Source organism: Scomber japonicus, chromosome 10 (genome assembly GCF_027409825.1).
Source record: "Scomber japonicus isolate fScoJap1 chromosome 10, fScoJap1.pri, whole genome shotgun sequence".
Taxonomy (NCBI): Eukaryota; Metazoa; Chordata; class Actinopteri; order Scombriformes; family Scombridae; genus Scomber; species Scomber japonicus.
This window is the reverse complement of record NC_070587.1, coordinates 36,689,433-36,706,106: the sequence shown is the minus strand read 5'-3', so window position 1 is coordinate 36,706,106 and position 16,674 is coordinate 36,689,433. Positions and strand designations below refer to the sequence as shown.

General features: G+C 51.4%; 2 protein-coding genes across 2 annotated transcripts in view; both read left to right on the top strand.

Annotated features, from left to right (window-relative positions):
* thbs3a (thrombospondin 3a) overlaps positions 1-4,998 on the top strand; it is a 23,118-nt gene extending 18,120 nt beyond the window's left edge. The window contains exons 15-23 of the mRNA XM_053327939.1: positions 541-659; positions 754-806; positions 2,310-2,491; positions 2,597-2,775; positions 3,019-3,067; positions 3,170-3,366; positions 3,895-4,067; positions 4,481-4,620; positions 4,712-4,998. Of these exons, the coding sequence (XP_053183914.1) occupies positions 541-659; positions 754-806; positions 2,310-2,491; positions 2,597-2,775; positions 3,019-3,067; positions 3,170-3,366; positions 3,895-4,067; positions 4,481-4,620; positions 4,712-4,770 (1,151 nt within the window). The 3' untranslated portion in view covers positions 4,771-4,998. The remainder of the gene's footprint in view (positions 1-540; positions 660-753; positions 807-2,309; positions 2,492-2,596; positions 2,776-3,018; positions 3,068-3,169; positions 3,367-3,894; positions 4,068-4,480; positions 4,621-4,711) is intronic.
* Positions 4,999-10,125: 5,127 nt separating this feature from the next.
* On the top strand, positions 10,126-14,159 carry hjv (hemojuvelin BMP co-receptor). Its single transcript, XM_053327764.1, has 4 exons — positions 10,126-10,247; positions 10,724-11,295; positions 11,465-12,046; positions 14,019-14,159. Exons 1-4 carry the CDS (start codon positions 10,151-10,153, stop codon positions 14,157-14,159), a joined length of 1,392 nt encoding a protein of 463 aa, XP_053183739.1. The 5' UTR covers positions 10,126-10,150.
* Positions 14,160-16,674: the final 2,515 nt, after the last annotated feature.

Sequence of the window (16,674 nt, the reverse complement as noted above, 5' to 3'; positions counted from 1 at the left end):
ATACTACATCACTATAATACTGCAGTACTTTTACTGTAATACTGCATACTACATCACTATAATACTGCAGTACTTTTACTGTAATACTGCATACTACATCGCTATAATACTGCAGTACTTTTACTGTAATACTGCATACTACATCACTATAATACTGCAGTACTTTTACTGTAATACTGCATACTACATCACTATAATACTGCAGTACTTTTACTGTAATACTGCATACTACATCACTATAATACTGCAGTACTTTTACTGTAATACTGCATACTACATCACTATAATACTGCAGTACTTTTACTGTAATACTGCATACTACATCACTATAATACTGCAGTACTTTTACTGTAATACTGCATACTACATCACTATAATACTGCAATACTTTTACTGTAATACTGCATACTACATCACTATAATACTGCAGTACTTTTACTGTAATACTGCATACTACATCACTATAATACTGCAGTACTTTTACTGTAATACTGCAGTACTTTTACTGTAGTACTACATACTGAGTACTCTCTCCTGCAGGTATTCCAAACGTTCTGGATAACTGTCCGAAGGTTCCTAATCCGATGCAGACAGATCGAGACAGAGACGGAGTTGGAGACGCCTGTGACAGCTGTCCTGAACTCAGTAATCCCATGCAGGTAACACACACACACACACACACACACACACACACACACACACACACACACACACACACACACACAGCTAACCCTATTCTACTTCTTCTTTCAGACGGACATCGACAACGACCTGGTGGGAGACGTCTGTGATACCAACCAGGACACGTATGACACACACACACACACACACACACACATACCTGTTTTACTACCTGGTGGGGACCCTGACTGGGGTCCTTTCTAAAGGACATCATTTTAACTCCTAAATTCATCATAAAAAACTCTCATAAATCTGAAACCTGAATGTTGCCCCCCCCCCCCCCCCACCCGTAATGCTAACGTCTATTAGCATACAGTTGACATCACTGTTAGCCACAGTACAATTCATATTCAGTATTTGAACAAATGATGGATTGAAACCCTAACCCAGGGGGCTAATTGCTAAGCTAATATGCTAATACGAAGCTAACATGCTAATGTACACACTTAGTGAGGAAAAGGTCCCCACCGGGTATATTAGCTAAGGTTGGATTGAAACACAGGGGGCTAATCGCTAAGCTAATATGCTAATACGAAGCTAACATGCTAATATACACACTTACACACTTTGTCAGGAAAAGGTCCCCACACTGCAGTACCGTGTGTGACCTCTGGGGTTCACACACACATACAGGAAAACCAACCTTGTGGGGACCAGGCCTATCAGGAGGCTGTTAGCTATTGATTCCAATGCTCGTTACCGTGGAAACCAGGAGTCGGTCCCCACAGGGTTGGTAATATGTCAGGTTGCGGTCCCCGCCAGGATAGAAATACCAGCACACACACACACATACTGTAACACACACACTGACACACTGACATGTTAGGGTCATGTTAGGGTCATGTGATGTCATCTTGGGTCATGTTGGGTCATGTGACGGTCATGTTAGGTCATGTTAGGTCATGTTAGGGTCATGTGAGGGTCATGTTAGGGTCATGTGAGGTCATGTTAGGGTCATGTGACATGTGAGGTCATGTGACGGTCATGTGACGGTCATGTGACGGTCATGTTTGGGTCATGTGAGGGTCATGTTAGGGTCAACGGTCATGTGACGGTCATGTTTGGGTCATGTGACGGTCATGTTTGGGTCATATGAGGGTCAGGTGAAGGTCAGGTGAGGGTCAGGTGAAAGTCAGGTGAGGGTCATGTTAGGGTCATGTGAGGTCATGTTAGGGTCATGTGACATCATGTGAGGTCATGTGACGGTCATGTGACGGTCATGTGACGGTCATGTGACGGTCATGTGACGGTCATGTTTGGGTCATATGAGGGTCAGGTGAAGGTCAGGTGAGGGTCATGTTAGGGTCATGTGAGGTCATGTTGGGTCATGTGAGGTCATGTGACATCATGTGACGGTCATGTTGGGGTCATGTGAGGTCATGTGACATCATGTGACGGTCATGTTGGGGTCATGTGAGGTCATGTTAGGGTCATGTGATGTCATGTGACATCATATGACGGTCATGTGACGGTCATGTTAGGGTCATGTTGGGTCATGTGATGTCATGTTAGGGTCATGTGAGGTCATGTGAGGTCATGTGACGGTCATGTTAGGGTCATGTTGGGTCATGTGATGTCATGTTAGGGTCATGTGATGTCGTGAGGTCATGTGACGTGTCTCTCTGCAGAGACGGGGACGGGCTGCAGGACAGCAGAGACAACTGTCCCGACATCCCCAACAGCTCTCAGCTGGACTCCGATAACGACGGCCTCGGAGACGACTGTGACCATGACGACGACAACGACGGCGTCCTCGACGACTACGATAACTGCCGACTCATCGTTAACCCCAACCAGAAAGACTCGGACGGTACCTGTCTGTCTCTCACCTGTCTGTCTGTCTCTAACCTGTCTGTCTCTAACCTGTCTCTCTGTCTTTAACCTGTCTGTGTCTCTCTACCTGTCTGTCTCTCAGTGAACGGGGTTGGGGACGTGTGTGAGAACGACTTCGATAACGACTCGGTGATGGATCTGATCGACGTGTGTCCGGAGAGCGCCGAGGTCACTCTGACCGACTTCAGAGCGTACCAGACCGTCATCCTGGACCCAGAGGGGGACGCACAGATAGACCCCAACTGGGTGGTGTTGAATCAGGTAACACACACACACACACACACACACACACAGAGTAACACACACACACACACACACACACACACACAGACACACACACACAGTAACACACACACACACATTAACCTGTCTGCGTGTGTATATGTGTGTGTGTGTGTGTGTGTGTCTGTGTATGTGTGTGTGTGTGTGTGTCTGTGTATATGTGTGTATATGTGTGTGTGTGTGTGTGTGTGTGTGTGTGTGTGTGTGTGTGTGTGTTTCTAGGGGATGGAGATCGTGCAGACCATGAACAGTGATCCAGGTCTGGCTGTCGGTACGTCTCCTTCTCACTCAGCTGTTCTCATTCAGAACCCAGAACCCAGAACCTGTTGTGACCCTCTTTAGAACCTCCCTCCCCTCCTCTGTGGTTCCGCAGGCTACACAGCGTTTAACGGTGTCGACTTCGAGGGAACGTTCCACGTGAACACGGTGACGGACGACGACTACGCCGGCTTCATCTTCGGCTACCAGGACTCGTCCAGCTTCTACGTGGTGATGTGGAAACAGACGGAGCAGACGTACTGGCAGTCGGTTCCCTTCAGAGCCATGGCCCAGCCCGCCCTGCAGCTCAAGGTTCTCACTGTGTTCCGCAAGGTTCTCACTGTGTTCCGCAAGGTTCTCACTGTGTTCTGCAAGGTTCTCACTGTGTTCCGCAAGGTTCTCACTGTGTTCTGCAAGGTTCTCACTGTGTTCCGCAAGGTTCTCACTGTGTTCTGCAAGGTTCTCACTGTGTTCTGCAAGGTTCTCACTGTGTTCCGCAAGGTTCTCACTGTGTTCCGCAAGGTTCTCACTGTGTTCTGCAAGGTTCTCACTGTGTTCTGCTTTACTCTGGCCCAGCCCGCCCTGCAGCTCAAGGTTCTCACTGTCTTCCACACCCCCCCCCCTTAGAACCAGGTCCAGCCAGCTCTGGTTCTCTCCTGCCATCTTGTGGTAGAACTCAGTGTTAAGTTTGATTCTACATGTGAGAACCCAACCCCAACCCTAACCCCCCCACCCCCAAACCCTAACCCTAACCCCCCCCCCAACCCTAACCCCCCCCAGCTCTGTGAGATCATGTGAGCCAGAACCAGGCCAGACTGAACGGTCCTGTGTGTTGTGCAGGCGGTGAAGTCTCGGACCGGGCCCGGTGAGTTCCTGAGGAACGCTCTGTGGCACAGCGGAGACACGGCGGGAGAGGTCTCGCTGCTCTGGAAGGATCCTCGGAACGTCGGCTGGAAGGACAAGACCTCGTACCGCTGGCAGCTCAGCCACCGGCCGCAAGTAGGCTACATCCGGTAAGACCTGCAGGGGGGTGGGGGGCGGGGACACCGGCTGCAAGTAGGCTACATGCGGTAAGACCCTCCCGGTGAGCGCTTGGTTTCTGACCCGGTGTCTCCCGGTGAGCGCTTGGTTTCTGACCCGGTGTCTCCCGGTGAGCGCTTGGTTTCTGACCCGGTGTCTCCCGGTGAGCGCTTGGTTTCTGACCCGGTGTCTCCCGGTGAGCGCTTAGTTTGTGACCCGGCGTCTCCCGGTGAGCGCTTGGTTAATGACCCGGCGTCTCCCGGTGAGCGCTTGGTTTATGACCCTGCGTCTCCCGGTGAGCGCTTGGTTTATGACCCGGCATCTCCCGGTGAGCGCTTGGTTTATGACCCGGCGTCTCCCGGTGAGCGCTTGGTTTATGACCCGGCGTCTCCCTGCTGGTTTTCAGGGTCCGGCTCTTCGAGGGGATGGACTTGGTGGCAGACTCCGGAGTTGTGACCGACACCACGATGAGAGGCGGCCGGCTCGGCGTGTTCTGCTTCTCTCAGGAGAACATCATCTGGTCCAACCTGCGCTACAGGTGTAACGGTACGACCCTTGACCTTTGACCTTTGACCTCAGCACGATGTTACAGGAAGGTTGTGATTGGTCCTTTAACGTCAGCTGATCTGTGTTTCAGACACCGTGCCTGAAGACTTCCAGACTCATCGTAAACAGTTTCTGCACATTCGGGTCTGAGAGCTGCAGACGCACTGTTCACACACACACACACATGCACACGCACACACACACACGCACACACGCACACACACACACACACACACACACACACACACACACACACACACACACAGCTCAAGCTTCTCTGAATCCACTTTAACTGTAGCGTGAGTGTGTTGTACATGTGCAGTATGAATGAGTGTGTGTATGTGTGTGTGAGTGTGTGTGTGTGTGTGTGCATGTGTGTGTGTGTGTGTGTGTGTGTGTGTGTGTGCATGTGTGTGTGTGTGTGTGTGTGTGTGTGTGTGTGTGCGTGTGTGTGTGTGTGTGTGACAGGTGAGTACAGGTGTCACAGCAGCAGTCTGGAGAAACACTGACGAGAAGCACTTGAACGCACCATCAGTGTTGTTGGTCTGTGAGGCGTTTAAGCATCTCCGTTCATTTGAGCATCTTGACGAAGAAGAAAGGAGGGAAGGGAGGGAGGGAGGAAGAAAAGGAAGGGAGGGAAGGGAAGGAGGGAGGAAGGAAAGGAAGGGAGGAAGGAAAGGAAGGGAGGAAGGAAAGGAAGGACCAGCACTTCCTGTCTTTGACCAGACAAGAAAAGTGAGGGTCATTTCCTTTTCCTAAACAGAGATTAAGCTTGTCCTCCTGTTGTCCTCGAGTCAAGGAGGGTAGGAAGGAAGGAAGGGTGGAAGGAAGGAAGGGAGGGAGGGAGGGGAAGGAGGGAGGAAGAAAAGGAAGGAAGGAAGGAAGGGAGGGAGGAAAAGGAAGAAGGAAGGAAAGGAGGGAGGGGAAGGAGGGAGGGAGGGAAGAAGAAAAGGAAGGAAGGAAGGGAGGGAGGAAGAAGGAAGGAAAGGAAAGAAGGATGGGAGGAAGGAAAGGAAGGACCAGCACTTCCTGTCTCATACTTCAGGAACGGTGACAGAACATTTGGCGGATTCGTGGCTTTTTCAAATCGCGGTGAACCTTGAACACGGTTATCATGCCACGCCTGGTGTCCCACAGACAGTGAACGCCTCACAGCCAACACTAGTTAAACATCAGCAGATAAAGTCGATGAGACGTTTAAACTTGATGAAGGTGGTGTTTCTCCAGACTAACAGCTGGAGGGAGGGAGGAAGGAAGGAAGGAAGGGAGGGAGGGAGGGAGGGAGGGAGGGAGGGAGGGAGGGAGGGAGGGAGGAAGGAAGGAAGGAAAGGAGGGAGGAAGGAAAGGAGACGTTTAAACTTGATGAACGTGGTGTTTCTCCAGACTAACAGCTAGAGGGAGGAAGGAAGGAAAGAAGGAAGGAAGGAAAGGGGGGAGGAAGGAAAGGAGACGTTTAAACTTGATGAACGTGGTGTTTCTCCAGACTAACAGCTGGAGGGAGGGAGGAAAGGAAGGAAGGAAGGAAGGAAGGAAAGAAGGAAAGGAAAGAAGGATGGTGTTTCTCCAGACTAACAGCTGATCTCTTTCAAACACTGAGACATGAAACCAGTCGAGTCCTGAAGAGTTCAACAAACTTCATGTTTCTGTTAATCAGGATATGTTTGAGATATTTTTCATGTTTGGATCAAAAACTTTTCAAATGTTCAGATTTTAAATGAAATAAACTCCGACCAGGACTTTTATTAAACTGCTGTTTCTCTTTTTTTTATGATGTCTATTTAATGATTGAAGCTGATTCCATGATTCATAACTTATATTATTACAGTTACATGAATGAAAGTTACATCCTGTCTGCCCAGAAAAACTAATTCATTCATTAAATAAAAAGGTTTGCAGTCCAGTAACAACAGGAAGTCTACATATTATACACATCCTGTACCTGTACCTGAACACACCACAGCTGATGCAGAGGCAGCGTCATCCTGTACCTGTACCTGAACGCACCACAGCTGATGCAGAGGCAGCGTCATCCTGTACCTGTACCTGAACGCACCACAGCTGATGCAGAGGCAGCGTCACCCTGTACCTGTACCTGAACGCACCACAGCTGATGCAGAGGCAGCTTCATCCTGTACCTGTACCTGAACGCACCACAGCTGATGCAGAGGCAGCGTCATCCTGTACCTGAACGCACCACAGCTGATGCAGAGGCAGCGTCATCCTGTACCTGAACGCACCACAGCTGATGCAGAGGCAGCGTCACCCTGTACCTGTACCTGAACGCACCACAGCTGATGCAGAGGCAGCGTCACCCTGTACCTGTACCTGAACGCACCACAGCTGATGCAGAGGCAGCGTCATCCTGTACCTGTACCTGAATGCACCACAGCTGATGCAGAGGCAGCGTCATCCTGTACCTGTACCTGAATGCACCACAGCTGATGCAGAGGCAGCGTCCTATTGTACCTGTACCTGAACACACCACAGCTGATGCAGAGGCAGCGTCATCCTGTACCTGAACGCACCACAGCTAATGCATATTATTATATTATATTATATTGTGTGTGTGCTGCCCCCTGCTGTCTGTCTGATGTTACTGCAGGTCAGTGTGTGTGTGTGTGTGTGTGAGTGTGTGTGTATTACTGAGTGTGTGTGTGTGTGAGTGTGTGTATTACTGAGTGTATGTGTGTGTGTGTGTGAGTGTGTGTATTACTGTGTGTGTGTGTGTGTGTGTGTGTGTGTGTGTGTGTGTGTGTGTGTGAGAATGAGTGTGTGTGAGTGTGTGTATTACTGTGTGTGTGTGTGTGAGTATGAGAGTGTGTGTATTACTGTGTGTGTGTGTGTGTGTGTGTGTGTGAGTATGAGAGTGTGTGTATTACTGTGTGTGTGTGTGTGTGTGTGTGTGTGAGTATGAGAGTGTGTGTATTACTGTGTGTGTGTGTGTGTGTGTGAGTATGAGAGTGTGTGTATTACTGTGTGTGTGTGTGTGTGTGTGTGTGTGAGTATGAGAGTGTGTGTGCTGCCCCCTGCTGTCTGTCTGATGTTACTGCAGGTCAGTGTGTGTGTATTACTCTGTGTGTGTGTGTGTGTATTACTGTGTGTGTGTATTAGTCTGTGTGTGTGTGTGTGTTACTGTGTGTGTGTGTGTGTATTACTGTGTGTGTGTGTGTGTGTGTGTGTTACTGTGTGTGTGTGTGTGTATTACTCTGTGTGTGTGTGTGTGTATTACTCTGTGTGTGTGTGTGTGTGTGTGTGTGTATTACTGTGTGTGTGTATTACTCTGTGTGTGTGTGTGTGTGTGTGTGTCTGTGTGTGTGTGTGTGTGTGTAACAGTTGTCGTGCAGCTGCTGCTTCCAGTCAGCTGTGAACCACAAGCCTCAGACCAGGACCTGGAACACTACATGGTCCTGGATAGACCCGGATAGACCTGGTCCTGGATAGACCCGGATAGACCTGGACCTGGATAGACCTGGACCTGGACAGACCTGGACCTGGTCAGACCTGGACCTGCGGTGATGCCGATGGGTTGCAGGTACGACGCTGAGTAACTGTGTGAGTGAGTGTGTGTGTATTACTGTGTGTGTGTGTGTGTGTGTGTGTGTGTGAGTTTGTGTGTGTGTGTGTGTGTGGTACCTGTGTGTGTGTGTGTGTGTGTGTGTGTGTGTGTGTATTACTGTGTGTGTGTGTGTGTGTGTGTATTACTGTGTGTGTGTGTGTGTGTGTGTGTGTGTGTGTGTGTGTGTGTATTACTGTGTGTGTGTGTGTGTGTGTGTGTGTGTGTGTGTGTATTACTGTGTGTGTGTGTGTGTGTGTGTGTGTGTGTGTGTGTATTACTGTGTGTGTGTGTGTGTGAGTGAGTGTGTGTGTATTACTGTGTGTGTGTGTGTGTGTGTGTGTGTGTGAGTTTGTGTGTGTGTGTGTGTGTGGTACCTGTGTGTGTGTGTGTGTGTGTGTGTGTGTGTGAGTGTGTGTGTATTACTGTGTGTGTGTGTGTGTGTGTGTGTGTATTACTGTGTGTGTGTGTATTACTGTGTGTGTGTGTGTGTGTGTATTACTGTGTGTGTGTGTGTGTGTGTGTGTGTGTGTGTGTGTGTGTATTACTGTGTGTGTGTGTGTGTGTGTGTGTGTATTACTGTGTGTGTGTGTGTGTGTGTGTGTGTGTATTACTGTGTGTGTGTGAGAGTGTGTGTGTGTATATTACTGTGTGTGTGTGTGTGTGTGTGTGTGTGTGTATTACTGTGTGTGTGGTACCTGTGTGTGAGTTTGTGTGTGTGTGTGTGTGTGGTACCTGTGTGTGTGTGTGTGTTACTCTGTGTGTGTGTGTGTGTGTGTGTGTGTGTGTGTGTGTGTGTGTGGTACCTGTGTGTGTGTGTGTGTGTGTGTGTGTGTGTGTGTGTGTGTGTGTGTGTGTGGTAACTGTGTGTGGTTGTGTGTATTACTGTGTGTGTGGTAACTGTGTGTGTGCAGTCAGCTGCCCTTTAGTCCTCTGTAACAGGTGGGGAGGGGCTCAGTGTGTGTGTGGTGGTGGGGGGGGGGGTAGTCTAAATTTAACCCCTGTTGCTCCCCACTCCACACACACACACACACACACACACACACACACACACACACACACACACACACAGACTCTGGTGTCTCCTGTGGGGATCGATGGCTGTGTGCAACCAATGAATGAGCAGCGCCACAGTAAGCCCCGCCCCCTGCCTGTTGCTGCTGTGTATGTGTGTAAGTAAGCCCCGCCCCCTGTCTGCTGTAAGCCCCGCCCCCAAGCCTCGACCCTGTCTGCTTTAAGCCCCGCCCCCTGTATGTCGCTGTGTGTAAGTAAGCCCCGCCCCTAAGCCTCAACCCTGCCTGCTGCTGTGTGTGTAAGTAAGCCCCGCCCCCTGCCTAGCCCCGCCCCTGGCTGCCTAAGCCCCGCCCCCTGCCTGCTACTGTTTGTTCTAAAGAGACAAACAGATGAGAGTCCAACAGAGCGAGCCGCCGGAGACTCCATGTTAGTAACTTTATATTAATAACCCAGGTGTGTGTGTGTGTGTGTGTGTGTGTGTGTGTGTGTGTGTGTGTGTGTGTGTAGGTTGTCTGATGGCTCCTGATGAAGAAGAAGCTCTCAGGTAACATCAGAGCAGGTGAGCCTACCTTCCCTCCTTTCCTTCCTTACCTCCTTCTCTCTTTCTTTCCTCCCTCCTTCTCTCTTTCTTTCCTTCCTCCCTCCCTCCTTTTCTACCTTCCCTCCTTTCCTCCCTCCTTCTCTCTTTCTTTCCTTCCTCCCTCCCTCCTTTTCTACCTTCCCTCCTTTCCTCCCTCCTTTCCTTCCTTCCTCCCTTCTCTCTTTCTTTCCTCCCTCCTTCCTTCTTTCCACCCTCCCTCCCTCCTTTCCTTCCTTCCTTCCCTCATTCCTTTCCTTCCTTCCTTCTTCCTTCCTTCCCTTCTTATTTCCTTCCTTCCTTCCTTCCATCTGTCCTTCCTCCTTTTCTTCCCTCCTTCTTATTTCCTTCCTTCCTTCCTTCCAGGGTCGTGGTCCGATCTGGTGATGGAACCTCGAGCTGCTATCACACCAAACACAGCGTTACCGTGGAAACGCTGCATCCACCTGACTCTGCTGCTGGTCCAGCTGAGTATCCATGAAGGTACACACACACACACACACACACACACACACACACACACACACACACACACACACACACACACACAGAGAGAGGTAGTTAGAGAGTCTACAGCTGCTGATGTTTGGTCTCTTCCTCCGTTCCCTCCTTCCTTCTGTCCTTCCTTCCATCTGTCCTTCCTCCCTTTCTTCCTTCTGTCCTTCCTTCCTTCCTTCCTTCCATCTGTCCTTCCTCCCTTTGTTCCTTCTGTCCTTCCTTCCATCTGTCCTTCCTCCCTTTCTTCCTTCTGTCCTTCCTTCCTTCCTTCCTTCCATCTGTCCTTCCTCCCTTTCTTCCTTCTGTCCTTCCTTCCTTCCTTCCTTCCATCTGTCCTTCCTCCCTTTCTTCCTTCTGTCCTTCCTTCCATCTGTCCTTCCTCCCTTTCTTCCTTCTGTCCTTCCTCCCTTCCTACCACACACACACACAGAGGTAGTTAATGTTTGGTCTCTTCTCTTCAGTCGGAGCTTCCTGTCGGATCCTGAGGTGTAACTCAGACTTTGTGGCAGCGACGTTGGACCTGGGCAGCAGCAGCAGCAGCGGTGCAGGTGGTGCAGCAGGTGGTGCAGGTGGTGCAGCAGGCGGTGCAGCAGCCGTGTCAGCTCTCAGCAGGGAGGCGGTGAACGCTGGTTACTGCAGCGCCCTGCGCTCCTACGCCCTGTGCACCCGGCGGATGGCGCGGGCGTGCCGCGGCGACCTGGCGTACCACTCGGCGGTTCAGGGTATCGAGGATCTGTTGATCCAGCACCGCTGCCCCCGGGCCGGGCCCACCGTCCAGCCCCGCCTCCAGCCTCAGGGCACGCTGTCAGGTGACTCCTGCCTCTACGAGAAGGGCTTCTTTACCCGGGAGGGCCGGACCCCCGAGTACCTGCACTGCGGCGTGTTCGGAGACCCCCACGTTCGAACCTTCAACAATGACTTCCACACCTGCGCCGTGCAGGGGGCGTGGCCTCTCGTAGACAACGAGTACCTCTACATCCAGGCCACCAGCTCGGCTGTGAGGGGCGGGACTCACACCACAGCGCTCACCAAGGTGAGTCATGATGTCATCGCTCCCTTCCTACCTTCCTTCCTTCTTCCTTCCTCCTTTCCATCCTCCCTTCCTTCCCTCCGCCTTTCCTTCCTTCTTCCTTCCTTCCTTACTTGATTTATTATCATGTTCATGATCTATGACCGTGTCCTCTGATGTCACTTCCTGTCAGATCACGATCATCTTTAAGAACTGGCGCCAGTGTATAGACCAGCAGCTGTACCAGGCGGAGCTGGATAACGTCCCGGCGGCGTTCGCTGACGGCTCGGTGTGGAGCGGCGAGCGGCGAGGTCACCACAGCCTGCTGGTGTCCACGCAGAGTCCCGGCCGCCACGCCGAGATCCGCGCCGCTCACATCGGCACGCTGCTGGTGGTGCGGCAGAGCGGCCGCTCGCTGAGCCTGTCGCTGCGCTCGCCGCGCCGTATCGTGGCGGCGTTCGGCCCCGAGCAGGACCTGCAGCTGTGCGTGTGGGGGTGTCCCGCCTCGCAGAGACTCAACACCCACCGGCCGCCGCCCGCCTCGCCGCTTCCCGCCGCCGCCGCCCGCGCTCACTGCGCCGCGCTGCTTCCTGCGCAGGACGTTTACTACCAGGCCTGCGTGTTCGACCTCATCGCCACCGGAGACCTGAACGCCAGCTCGGCCGCCGTCGCCGCGCTGCAGGACGCCCGGGACATGATCTCTGACAGGCACAGAGTCCACCTGCCGCCGCCGGCCGCCTGCGCCCCCCCAGCAGCCCCCCCCACACACACACTGGTACCTTTGCTGCTGCTGCTGCTGAGCATGCTGGGAACTCTGAGCGGCACCTGAAGCCAGAGACTAACTCACCTGAGGATTTTCGGCCCCATGAAAAGAATCTTTTCAGACTATCATTACCATATTTGTGAAAGTAGGGGAAGAACTGATGGGATTCATTTAGATTAATTTATTTGCTGCAACACTGATTCTTAAATTGGAAATAAACTCTTCCATGAAAAAATAGCAATTATAATCAGTGGAGAGAATTTTTTTTTTCTTTTAAAGGGTTTATGACTTTTATTTCATTCATTTTAATTCATGGAGGCATTAGTTAATAACTTAGTGTCATTATTTTTTATTGTATTATAATTTCATCATCTTTAGGGGTCTCTCTGGGCCCCCCCTCAATCATGGGCCCCTAGAATCCGTCTCCTTTATCCCCCCCCCTTCTCTTTCTTTCCTCCCTCCTTCCTTCTTTCCACCCTCCCTCCCTCCTTTCCTTCCTTCCTTCCTTCCTTCCTTCCTTCCTGCTTCCTCCCTCCCTCCTTTCCTTCCTTACGTCCTTCTCTCTTTCTTTCCTCCCTCCTTCCTTCTTTCCACCCTCCCTCCCTCCTTTCCTTCCTTCCTTCCTTCCTTCCTTCCTTCCTTCTTCCTCCCTCCCTCCTTTCCTTCCTTACGTCCTTCTCTTTTTCTTTCCTCCCTCCTTCCTTCCTTTCTTCTTCCTCCCTCCCTCCTTTCCTTCCTTCCTTCCTTCCTTCCTTCCTTCTTCCTCCCTCCCTCCTTTCCTTCCTTACGTCCTTCTCTCTTTCTTTTTTTGAAAATAAGTTAGTTAATAACTTAGTGTCATTATTTTTTATTGTATTATAATTTCATCATCATTAGGGGTCTCTCTGGGCCCCCCCTCAATCATTGGGGCCCCTAGAATCCGTCTCCTTTACCCCCCCCCCCTTTTCGGTGCCCCAGTGTGACTGTAACATGGCGTAATGCTGATGCTGATGCTGATGCTGATGATGATGATGATGATGATGATGGTCTGTTGACTGATTCAGTAAATAAAGTTTTACAGTAAAATGTGTGAAGGCCTAATATTTAAAAAAGGAAAAGGAAAGGAAGGAAGGAAGGAAGGAAGGGAGGGAGGGAAGGAAAGGAGGGAGGAAGGGAGGAAGGAGGGAGGAAGGAAGGGAGGAAGGAAGAATGAAGGAAAGGAGGGAGGAAGGAGGGTAAGAGGGAAGGAAGGAAAGGACGGAAGAAGGAAGGAAAGGAAAGAAGGAGGGTGGGAAAGAAGGACAGAGGAAAAAAAAGAGAAGGAGTGAGGGAGGAAAGAAGGAAGGGAGGAAGGAATAAGGAAGGAAAGGAGAGATGGAAGGAAAGGAGGGAGGAAAGGAAAGGGAGAAGGAAGGAAGGAAGGAAGGAAATAAGGACAGAGGAAAGAAAGAGAGGAGGAGGTAGGGAGGAAGGAATAAGGAAGGAAAGTGGAGAAGGAAGGAAAGTAGGGAGGAAAGGAAGGAAGGGAGGAAAGGAAAGAAGAAAGAAGGAAGGAAGGAGGGAAGGAAGAAGGGCTGAAAGGAAAGACGGAAGGAAGGAAGGCACAAAATAAGGATAGAGGAAAGAAAGAGAGAAGGACGGAGGGAGGGAGGAAGGAATAAGGAAGGAAAGGGGAGAAGGAAGGAAAGGAGGGAGGAAAGGAAGGAGGAAAGGGAAGAAGGAAGGAAAGGAGGGAGGAAGGAGGGAAGGAAGAATGAAGGAAAGGAGGGAGGAAGGAGGGAAGGAAGAATGAAGGAAAGGGGGGAGGAAGGGAGGAAGGAAGAAGGAAGGAAAGGAAAGAAGAAAGAAGGAAGGAAAGGAGAGAAGGAAGGAAAGGAGGGAGGAAAGGGAAGAAGGAAGGAAAGGAAAGGAGGGAAGGAAAGGAAGGAGGGAAGGAAAGAAGAATTAGACGGGGTCAATTTAGTGTTACACTTTAACATGCAGCAGGAAGTGTGGATGTCTGCAGGGCCGTTACCATGGTTACCGCATCATAGGACTCGGGGGACAGCAGGAAGTGTGGATGTCTGCAGGGCCGTTACCGTGGTTACCGGGGACAGGCTGGGACGAGCTCTCAGCCGCCACAATAAAGCGCTCTTTGTGTGTGTGATTTATGTATTTTTCAATTGCTTATAAAATTTCCATCCAACCCCTCCCAACCCGCCCCCAACCCCCCCCAGGCTGGTGCTGCTTCCTGTCTGACGGCCTCTCTCTCCTTGATACACACACACACACACACACACACACACACACACACATGACTCAAGTGCTTATATGAGAGGATCCCTAGAAGCTCACAGGAAGTGCTCAAATACCTGGAATACCTGAGGGGGCGGGGCTTATATGAGAGGATCCTGCCACTGCTCGTTACGAGACTCGAGTCAGCCAGGGAAATTTTGAGTGCCACGGGGCTACTGTAATGTACTTTATTCTCAACTTAACATCCCTGAAGATATTAACTAAATGTTATTATCATATTTAAGCATAAATAATATTTATTTAAACTTATGAATTAAAGTCTACTTCATTTTTTCCACAGACAGGAACATCACTGTTACGAAATTATTAAGAGAGCAGATTTTATTATACTTTTCTATTGATAAATGTTGAATCTTTTTATACACCACAAATCATATAACTACAATACAAAACATTACAAAACAATAAAACTATTTATTGTGTCCACAGCAGGCCTGGAATTTCATCATTCTGTAAACGGCACTGTAAACATATACTAGCATATAAGCTACTGATTAACCCATAAAAGCCCAGACCGATTTCTCATTCAAGGAAAATTATGGAGGAGATAAAATATCACTATCATATTGAAAGTATAAACACAGCTGACTTGGCGATATTAGACGGGGGGGGGGGGGGGGGGTCGGGGGGCTCGCCTCCTTCAGCCATCATACAGCCTGCAGAGCAACCTGCTTGTAACAGCAACTGGAGTACGGGAGGGGTTGAACTTTATGCTGCAGCTGCACACGAACAGGGACCTCCACTCTCTCTCCGACCGACCTGAGGGACCTCCACTCTCTCTGACCGACCTGAGGGACCTCCACTCTCTCTCTGACCGACCTGAGGGACCGCCACTCTCTCTGACCGACCTGAGAGACCTCCACTCTCTCTGACCGACCTGAGGGACCTCCACTCTCTGACCGACCTGAGGGACCTCCACTCTCTCTGACCGACCTGAGGGACCTCCACTCTCTCTCTGACCGACCTGAGGGACCTCCACTCTCTCTGACCGACCTGAGGGACCTCCACTCTCTCTGACCGACCTGAAGGACCTCCACTCTCTCTCTGACCGACCTGAGGGACCTCCACTCTCTCTGACCGACCTGAGAGACCTCCACTCTCTCTCTGACCGACCTGAAGCACCTCCACTCTCTGACCGACCTGAGGGACCTCCACTCTCTCTGACCGACCTGAGGGACCTCCACTCTCTCTCCGACCGACCTGAGGGACCTCCACTCTCTCTCTGACCGACCTGAGGGACCTCCACTCTCTCTCTGACCGACCTGAGAGACCTCCACTCTCTCTCTGACCGACCTGAGGGACCTCCCCTCTCTGACCGACCTGAGGGACCTCCACTCTCTCTCTGACCGACCTGAGGGACCTCCACTCTCTCTCCGACCGACCTGAGGGACCTCCACTCTCTCTCTGACCGACCTGAGGGACCTCCACTCTCTCTCCAACCGACCTGAGGGACCGCCACTCTCTCTGACCGACCTCCACTCTCTCTCTGACCGACCTGAGAGACCTCCACTCTCTCTCTGACCGACCTGAAGGACCTCCACTCTCTCTGACCGACCTGAGGGACCTCCACTCTCTCTGACCGACCTGAAGGACCTCCACTCTCTCTCTGACCGACCTGAGGGACCTCCACTCTCTCTGACCGACCTGAGGGACCTCCACTCTCTCTGACCGACCTGAGGGACCTCCACTCTCTCTCTGACCGACCTGAAGGACCTCCACTCTCTCTCTGACCGACCTGAGAGACCTCCACTCTCTCTCTGACCGACCTGAAGGACCTCCACTCTCTCTGACCGACCTGAAGGACCTCCACTCTCTCTCTGACCGACCTGAGAGACCTCCACTCTCTCTCTGACCGACCTGAAGGACCTCCACTCTCTCTGACCGACCTCCACTCTCTCTGACCGACCTGAGGGACCTCCACTCTCTCTGACCGACCTGAAGGACCTCCACTCTCTCTCTGACCGACCTGAGGGACCTCCACTCTCTCTGACCGACCTGAGGGACCTCCACTCTCTCTGACCGACCTGAAGGACCTCCACTCTCTCTCTGACCGACCTGAGCGACCTCCACTCTCTCTCTGACCGACCTGAGGGACCTCCACTCTCTCTGACCGACCTCCACTCTCTCTGACCGACCTGAGGGACCTCCACTCTCTCTGACCGACCTCCACTCTCTCTCTGACCGACCTGAGGGACCTCCACTCTCTCTCTGACCGACCTGAAGGACCTCCACTCTCTCTGACCGACCTGAGGGACCTCCACTCTCTCTGACCGACCTGAAGGACCTCCACTCTCTCTGACCGACCTGAAGGACCTCCACTCTCTCTCTGACCGACCTGAGAGACCTCCACTCTCTCTCTGACCGAC